The 9,869-nt window shown below is 33.9% G+C and overlaps 1 protein-coding gene across 1 annotated transcript; it reads left to right on the top strand.

Annotated features, from left to right (window-relative positions):
- Positions 1-1,935: 1,935 nt before the first annotated feature.
- Positions 1,936-9,634, top strand: LOC131066337 (F-box/kelch-repeat protein At1g15670). Its single transcript, XM_058001079.2, has 2 exons — positions 1,936-3,300; positions 9,422-9,634. The coding sequence occupies exon 1, from the start codon at positions 2,027-2,029 to the stop codon at positions 3,143-3,145; it is 1,119 nt and encodes a 372-aa protein (XP_057857062.1). The 5' UTR covers positions 1,936-2,026; the 3' UTR covers positions 3,146-3,300; positions 9,422-9,634.
- Positions 9,635-9,869: the final 235 nt, after the last annotated feature.

Consider the following 9,869-nt stretch of genomic DNA (forward strand, 5'->3'; position numbering starts at 1 on the left):
CCATGAAGGGAGGGTTGAGTTAACCATTAATGGTTAAGAAGACTTTGGGGATAAATTTGTAAGAGTCCTTCCAAATTTGGGGGAACTCAACAAGTTATCTTGTTGAAGAAACATAGCTTTAAATGCATTTAGAAGACTTTCCTCCAAATTTGAGAAGTGACCTCCTCAAACTTAGGGAAAGGACATGATTAGAGGGATTAAAGCTAATTAAGATAGTTTAGAAGAATCTAGAAGGCTCTAGAAGAGGTTTAGGAGGCAAGTGGGAGATGTAGGAAAATGCAAGTGGAGGGATTTAGGATTTTAATTAAAATAAAATGTTTTATTTCAACTAAAATAGATGTAACTTGTATAAATACAAGTGGGGAGATTTTTATAAATAAATTATATTTAATTTATATGCAAGGGTCAATTTAATTAAATGTAAATTTAATTTAAAGGAAGAAAGGAGAATTAATTAAATAAAGTGATTTATTTAATTAAAGGCTAGAAAAGGTTTAGGTGAATTTAATTAAATAAATTGAATAATTTATTTAATCAAATAGATGAGAATGAAAAAATTAATTAAATAAGATTTAATTAATAGGAGGGATGAGGTTAAAATAAATATTAAATATTTATTTAAGAAAGTGGTAGATTTATACGTCTACAATTTCTATTATAATAATATATTATATTATTATATAACATTATATTAATATATAATATAATACAAAAACATAAATCAAATAACATAATATCTAAAATTATATAATATAAATATATTATTATTATATATAATATTTTATTACTATATATATTTAATATAATATTAATTCTATAGTATAGTATATAATAATAATAATATAGTTTTAGTTTATATATTAATACATTTTTAAATTTAGTATAGGAGGTCACAAATCTAGCATTAAAGTAATAAATATAAGGAGATAAAGATATTTATAACAATTTCATTTATAAATATGGTTATGCAATTTATTCTATTATTAAAAAAATTGCATATAAGTTAGGAAAAGATAAAAATATTTTTTATATTAAAAAAATCATTATTTTTGATGAACCAACACATTCATTTAAGCTATTTGTACATACTAAAGTAAATATAAGCAAACTAATGACATTTATAAGAATTTCATTTCATTGCACTTGTACAAATTTTAGAATGTATTTGTAAAATTTTGTTATAATATTTAAAAAAAATTAATATCCTTTTCTCTGAATTGTAGAGAAAATAATTATATTTCGTAATTTCTTAATGAAAAGCCAATCACATAACATATAATTTAGTTTTTTAGTATTTTTAATTAAAAATTTTACATCTTATTTTAATAAAAAATAATATTTTCTTTAGATAAAGAAATTCAATTTTAGTTAATTAAACCATTTGAATTATGATAGTACTAAAAATCATATATGTTAATAATAAATATAGAAAATAGGTATTAAATGCTTATTAAATTAGTAAGTTTTTATTTGAATTATACATAAAATAATAATAATAATAGTTTGTAGACAAGCTTATGGAAATGATTGTGTGCAAGTTTTTTTTTCTTTCTCTTTCATCTCTCCCTTCTTTTTAAGTATCTTCGTAGGTTGCTAATACTCATTTTTGCTTAAACAGTGATAAAAAAAACTCTCACACAATCACAATCATTTCAGAAGCTTGCACACATATTATCTATGGATTGTGGAACTCTCATTCAATCAATAATTATATTTCTTAATTTCTTAAAAAAAAATCAACTAAATAACATATTAATTTTTAAACATCTTTTATTAAAATTTTTACATCTTAATTTTTTTAAAATTTAAAATTAATTTTATTAACATAAAGAAATTCAACTATAGATTGCTTTTTCTTTATATAAAAAAATTAAACTTTATATTGATGAACTTTAGATTAAAAATAAATAAAAATGCGTGGTATTAAATGCTTACAAATATAGAAGGAACAGAACATAAGGAATTTCAGATTCAAACCCTTGTCTGCATTAAATCCTGCAACTTTTGTTGTTTAGCTGCAATTGCAATGGGATCCCTGTTTCCCTGTCTTCCAGATGAAATTGGGTGGAAATGCCTGCTGAAGGTGGAGTTGAATTCTCATCACAATCTCAGGTGTGTCTCCAAAAGCTGGAACGACGCATTGAAAAGCCCCCACTTTTATCAAGAAAGAAAAAGATTAATGATTTCTGAGCAACGGATTTGTATGCTCCAGAACATAAACGGCATTTGCAACGGAGTAGCGGTATACGACCTGGCGAAGAACTCGTGCAAAAATCTACCGCCTGTTCCCGCTGAAATTAACGGCATCTTTCACTGCCATTTCGTGAAACAAAAACTGGTTTTGATTTCGGATTTGCTTCCCGACTCTACAAGAAGGTGTGTGTGGTTGTACGATTTTGCTTGTTCGAAATGGCGACAGGGTGCCAAAATGCCAACATGGCTGAATAAATTTGCCTCTGCAGCGGATGAGCAAGGGGGACTGATTTATGTTGGAGGAGGGTATACCAACTTTCACGACAATGATGCAGATTACAGAAGGTATGGTTACCCCGTCCGCAATGCTTCTGTTTACAATGTGGAGGAGGACAAGTGGGATTTTCTCCCCGACATGAACACCAAAATAGCGGACTGTAGTGGTGTTTATGTTGACGGCAAGTTTTATGTAGTGTACAGCCAGGCGGGGATCTTTTTTCAGGTTTTTGATTCGTACACGAGGAGCTGGAAATCTATGGCGAATCGCTGGTATAAAATGGTGAATGAATTCGGAAGGGTGTGTCCTCTAAGCGCATATGGGCGCTTGTTTTGCTTGTCTGGTAGGGGATTGATTGAATATGACTATAGCGAAGATAAGATGCACTTTAGAGGTCCAGGGCCTTCTTTCATGGAGGAGAGGTCACGAATTAATTTCGCTATAGAGGTTGGCCATAACATCTTTGTGAGCAGCCTGAATCGCTTTCTGTTTCATAATTTCGCTACAGAGGTTGGTCATAACAACTTTATGAGAAGCTTGGATCTCTTTCATTGTCAAAAATTTTGTAAGCTCGCACCTCCAAGTGAGACAGGAGGAGCATTCAAGTGGATTGGCATTGAGAGACCATCGGGTCTTCAGGGTATGGCTGTAGGGGCTGCCACCCTGGATCTTTGACTGTTTTTGAGCTTGGATTCAGTTCAATTGGTGCTTAGACGGGGGCCATTACTAGTAATTTTTGCCAAACAATGAGACTGGTAATCTCGACAACAAGTCGTGTAGTCAGACTTTGAATATGCAATGGACACCTCAATAGGCACTCATAAGCTACGGTAACTCGGTTAAAAAACTATATGTGTTTTTGAAATTTATCTTATATTATTATTGAGATTATTTACTGCATTGATAAGTAGAATTATCATTTCTGGGAATTTTTTGAACAGTTATTATAAAATTTTATGCTGTTTCTGTTTTTTAGAGTAAGTTTAGTCATCCTTTAATTGAATCCATTTATTTTTTCTGATATTTTTACTATTAATTTTTTTAATTGAATATAGTTTTAACATATGATGAAAACTTTAAAATGAAGTGATAGACAAACCACATGACTCTGTTTTTAGATCTTCAATTTAGGAACCAGGGCCCCTTGGTGGAATAGCGATCAGAAAAACAGCAGCACTTTTCTTAGAGGGAATCATCCCAGTACAGCAGTTGACAACACAAGATTTTTGCTTGGAATGATCATAGTTAAACCCTCATAAAATTTGTTGAGGATTGAACTCTTTAAATCTTCAAAATCTAATATAATATAACTAAAGTCTTCTTAATTAGTGCCAAAGGGTCATCACTATAAGGCTGAAAGATAATTTCATTTGTCTATAAAGAGTAGGGGCCTTTTCAATAAATGCTGCCTTCCCACCATTGTAAAAAACATTTGCCCCAATGATTTTTAGGACTCCTGACACCTTCACCATGGGAATGATTGATCACCCAGGAATTAACTTTACATGCAGGAAGAAGGCTGACACTGTGACCGATAACCTTTCCTGCAAGGCTTTTAGAGTTTTCTCACCAATTTGTTCTATTCTCCCATGCCATAACTTATTATTCTCAGTCTCAGGGACATGGAACTATTTCATTCGTTCATTGTACTAGCATAAAGTATGAATAAAGGTCTAAAATGAACTTCCTTAGTCAAAATCATGGCACCTTTGACCATTGTACAACTATCCCTGCTCAAGATTGTTAGTTTTTAGTGATCAGATTAACAAATAGGTAGCATAAACAAAATACACAGTAATGCAAAGCACACAACAGAAATATACCCTGGGAAAACCTCCCTCTTGGAGGAAAAACCCAGCAACCAGAGTCGCAGATCTGAATATTATTAAGGGCAGAAAACAGTTACAACTTAGCCCAGCTAGGGCACAAATATGAATGTCAACTAAACACACTTATCTGATGTCCTGATCAGATCTGAATATGATCGAATCATTCAGAATATTATGTGCAGACCCAGACCCTGAGTGAAATTCGCTGGTCCTCATATGAATTTGTCCGCCTTGAATGGAAGTATGCTCAGCCTATATGATGTTCACCCAGCCTAGAAGATAGTTCGCCAACCTCATATGATAGTTTGGCAGCTCTTGAATGCCTTCGCTCAGAACATGAATTGCTTCGCTCAGCCCTTGAACAACTTCAGCAGCCCTTGTATAAATTCGTCACACTTGTAGATTCGCTGATGTTGCATATGCTGATCATGTAGCAGACCTAGTTCGCTTAGATAGCAGACCTTGTGTAGCAGCAGTCATAAGTTCGCTTGCTTAGATTGTGTTTGTGATCCTCAAGTCTCCTTACATATAGGAGATTAAGCATAACATAATACTTGGTCGGCCTTGTGTATTTTGCCGCCAAGTTACAATAATTCAAATGTATTTCCTATGCATTACAAATAGGCCTTGACCTATATAATTTACAAGTTACAAGTTACATAAAGGATAGGCCTTGCCCCATAACCTTTAGAAGTCACATAAATTGAGTGCCCAAATAGGGCCTGCCCTTTCAATGTTCACAAGTTACATTAAGTTGCATTTGGGCCCAGCTCAATTACATGATATAATTAATCAATATGCAAGTTACATAAGCATCCAAATTGGGCCCAGCCCCATACATTAAATGATTACATCAATATAATTAATTTTAAGGCCAAGGGCCACATTAAAATTAATTAAGCTAGGGATTCAACCTAGCTACATTTCAACAAAGATAACCTGCAAACTTGCATCATTCATCTAATTCATATAGATTAAAGTTTTAGCTAAATAAAACATATACAAAACACTAGAGAGAGTTTAGACTGCCCCATCTCTTATCATCAACTTGATCTTTCCACAGTCAATTATTTTCTGAGACATAATGTTTCCCAAGAAGACTTCATCTCCATTGTAACTTTCATACGTGAAAGAGCTTGTTCACCAGAGACTTGGTTTGATATGATGACCCAATCGTTTCCCACAACTTGCGAGTGGTGTCTTTGTAAGAAACAATCAACAATATTGTAGATGAAAAGCACGGATGAATAGTGGATCTAGTCAGGATGATTAGTCGATCTCAGTCTTTTTGTCAAGTTTATCATTATCTTCATCTGCCATTGCTGTGAGCTTTTGACCAACCACAACAATCCATTGATTTGGATCTACAAGGAAACTTTTCATTTTTTCCATTTTAATCTTCCAAGGCCCAATGTTCTGTCTGTCGAACTTCTCAATCTCCATCCTTTAAATGGTTGCCATTTTCTGTACCTGAAAAGTGATTTACCTATGTGGAGCTTCCTCTCAAACAAAGATCACTACAAGGCCTAACCCTTGAGAAACACACAGGAAATCCTGAGAGGGGGGGTGTTGAATCAGTATTTCAAAACTTTTCAAAACTAAAAATGCATGAAACCACATAAAGCATAAAGAGAACAACCATTTAGACACAAACACAAGGTTTTCTCGTGGAAAACCCTTTCAGGTAAAAAACCACGGCATCAAATAGCTTTCACCAACATAAATGGGCACCAACCTTGAATACAAAAGTGAGCACCAACTCATTGAGAGCACCAACTCCAAACAGCTAAGGCTTCAACCTCAGTTTGAGCAACAACTCAAAAAATACACTTAAACTGAAAATACTTCTCGAAACTTCAATCCCAATCCAAAATTACACAACTCCTTTGTATTATCAGCAATAGATATATAAATGAATACAAGCTCACAGCAAATGTAATGTCCCCTACTAGGAGGCTGCCAATTCCTATAGCTTAATAATAGTTCTGATCTGATCTGAGCAATGATCATCCCATTGGATGCTTTTGACTCCTTTCCTTTATATCTCTCAATGTGAGGGAGAGGTCACACCTCTTCATTATGGATGCCTTTTGGCAAGAGACACACCCTTTCACCATTAACACCCTTTGAAAGAGTGCAACTCTTCATTACTTCTACCCCGTTTGAAAGGGACACAACCTTTCACAATCAGACCCGCACTTCTTATTTAAATCAGATTTACACTTCTGATTCCTAAATTAGCCCCCTCTCAAAATGAGGTTCTCTTCTCCCTTTTATATAGCATGTTTGAGGGAGTCAGAACTTTCCTTCCATGTCTTTTGACCATTCATTAACTTAATTAAATTTTTATTATATTTAATTATATTATTTTATATTTTAATTTAAATTTATTTTTATTCTTTTCTATTTTAACATTATTATTATTTATTATTAAATTCTATTCCAAAGTGGGGACATTACAATCCATCCCACTCAAGATTGCTTGTCCTCAAGCAGTGATCATGGAATGTTCAAGATGATTCCCAATATGAAATGGCTTTCGAAACACTCATAGAATAAACATGCTGCTACTTTTTTTTGTAAAAACTCTAGTTCTTGCCCTAAATCACCATTTTATGTAAAACTACAAATGGAACAAGATGCATACCTGATTGAGATCCTGCAATAGGTTAGGAAACCATTGGAACTAATAATATAAATTTCTAAAGAAAGTAATTAAGCATAAATTAACTTAACCAAGGTCTGGTCCAACTCCCTATAGGAGCTCAATCATAAGAAAGTGGGAGTAAGAGGAATGATGAGGTGTCCAAGAGACCCTCTACCCTAGGCCCAAGAGCAGAGTAAGCCAGAGCCCTCTTGGCCTCATGGTACCATTAGTCAAACTACCATGAGGTGGGCTACCTAGTGAGGTATCCTATCACCGTTCCCCCTCATCACTTCCATCCTTATCCCCTTGTTAACAATCAATTATGATAGAGTTTGGAAAGATACAATAGGGTTTCTAGAATGTCCTTCCCCTCTAAGTCCAAGAGTGGTGGACTCCGTCTTACACCCCCTTGGCCTCATGGGACCATCGGTCAACTACCATGAGGTGGGCTACCTAGAGGAGGACCTCATCACTGTTCTCCCTCTTTGTACTTCCTTATATTACTACCATGGCAGTTCGCTCAATATATGCATCATAGGGTATCTTCATACAAATGATAATATGAATTGCATATACATTTCATAATTATGTAATTTAAAGACAAGTTTTCTCTCATCCTTGTCTTGCATTACTTCTTAAATGGTTTGTACAATATCATAGATATCACTTAATGTTAAGAACTTATGATTAGAAGCATGACACACATCTATGACCTCAAATACAATGTTCCTAAATAAATATGTCTATAGTAATCATAGACACTTATGGAGCAAACAAACACATTAGTTATGAATCAAACACGGAGCATACACTTGAAAACATGAAGCATACACATGGATATCTGCAAACACGGAGCATACACGTGAATACACATATTGTTAGATTCTTTTTCCTTATCTAGGATGATTCATTGATTCATCTTTAGATTCTTTACCCTGCAGGATGGCACGATCATTGCTCTGATACCATTGTAATGTCCCCTACTAGGAGGCTGCCAATTCCTGTAACTTAATAATAGTTCTGACCTGATCTGATCTAATCTGATCGATGATCATCCCACTGGATGCTTTTGACTCCTTTCCTTTATATCTCTCAATGTGAGGGAGAGGTCACACCTCTTCATTATGGATGCTCTTTGGCAAGAGACGCACCCTTTGAAAGAGTGCAACTCTTCATTACTTCTGCCCTTTGAAAGGGACACAACCTTTCAGAATCAGACCTGCACTTCTTATTTAAATCAGATTTACGCTTCTGATTCCAAAATTATCCTCTTCTCAAAATGAGGTTCTCTTTTCCCTTTTATATCCCATGTTTGAGGGAGTCACAACTTTTCCTTCCATATCTTTTGACCATTCATTAACTTAATTAAATTTTATTATATTATTTTATATTTTAATTTTAATTTTATTTTAATTCTTTTCTATTTTAATATTATTATTAAATTCTATTCCAAAGTGGGGACATTACAGCAAACCAAAACAGTAACATTCTTTCATCTCATGCATCTCAGATAAGCTCCACTATCTTCCCCATACCCCTACTTTGATAAACTTGACTTCACTTTTCAAAATACTCCCACCATCTTGAAACGTTTTTCAGCTCAGTCATGAAGACTTCATAAATGTACAAACACATAACAAAAAAAACTTCTCATCACCGTATCTATTAAAATCTTCACATGGTAGTCATGTCTTTTCCGATGAACTTTTTCCAAAATATCTGAACTCTTCAACCATGAATACCCAGAAACTAACTCTCCTATGTGAAAAGCTGAATACAATTAATGATGGTAATCTCAACTCACAGCCATTTCTGTTTTTTTGAAAAACAACGGTGTTCTCATTCACAGAAAAAAAAAATCTCACATCCCAAACTAGGCTTGATAACTCTATATCCTTTTCAGTTCAACATCCATACTCGACTCTATCTGAAAAGATACCTCTGACTCCAATAATACACACACCAATTATTAACAAAAACGACAACTCAATATAAGAATATTCTGACTAAAAAAATAATGACGTATCAAAGAAGATAAAACTGCCAACCACAGGAGATGGCTTGGCCATTACATCTCTATACTTTTCTTGGCGTAAAACAAATATTTAAAAGCAGTAGTGTTGTGATGTTTTCACACATCGCCCCATTGCAAATGGGGACCCCCTCTTTTGCTGAATAAACCAAGTCTTTTGCAGTTTGTGTCATCTTCCGACCCTGAGGAATAAGTGATAAGGTCTTGTTGGTCTTGATTCTGGCCTTTGGAAGTAATGAAGTGATTAACTAGGTAATGAATTCTTAAGGAATATACAGCCTAGACAAGATTCCATCTTAATATTGTCATGAAGACGAGAATAAGGGTTTTAATGTATTGAGAAATGCATTGTGCTTATTGCTTTATTCTTCAAACTTTGCATTTTGCTAACTATGAACTTGATTGATGCTTGTACTTCACAACATTTCCATGTCTTTCTTCAGGTACATTACGGGGAACAATGCTTTGGATTCTAAGAGGAGGACCTCATTGAGTGGGTGATATCATCGTCCAAGGAAGATATTGCAATAATAGAACAAAGAATACATAGTTAGAGTAATGGAATGATGGACATTTGGCTAAGTATCAATATAACCTTGGGAACTGTTATGAGGAAATGAAAGAGAATCAGCCAAAATTTTGGCTAAGTTTGGAAGATTGTATTGTCTATTTTAAGCTTTTTATTCTTTAGACTTAAAAATGAAGTTTGTAACCTTGAGCATAGTGAAATTTGAGGCTAAGTATAGAAAGAGAATCGTTCAAGGAAGCCACCAGTGAAATTTGAGCGTTTTTCGGAAACTTTCTATTTTTAGAAAGTTTCATTGTGGTCTCGTTTGACCTAATTTCGTGTTTGGACAAACTTTCTATTTTTAGAAACATCAAATTGTTGAC

Source organism: Cryptomeria japonica, chromosome 3, assembly GCF_030272615.1.
Source record: "Cryptomeria japonica chromosome 3, Sugi_1.0, whole genome shotgun sequence".
Taxonomy (NCBI): Eukaryota; Viridiplantae; Streptophyta; class Pinopsida; order Cupressales; family Cupressaceae; genus Cryptomeria; species Cryptomeria japonica.

What these genes read in the sequence shown, in the direction of transcription:
- LOC131066337 (XM_058001079.2), top strand. Translation starts at nt 2,027, where the DNA reads ATGGGATCCCTGTTTCCCTGTCTTCCAGATGAAATTGGGTGGAAATGC.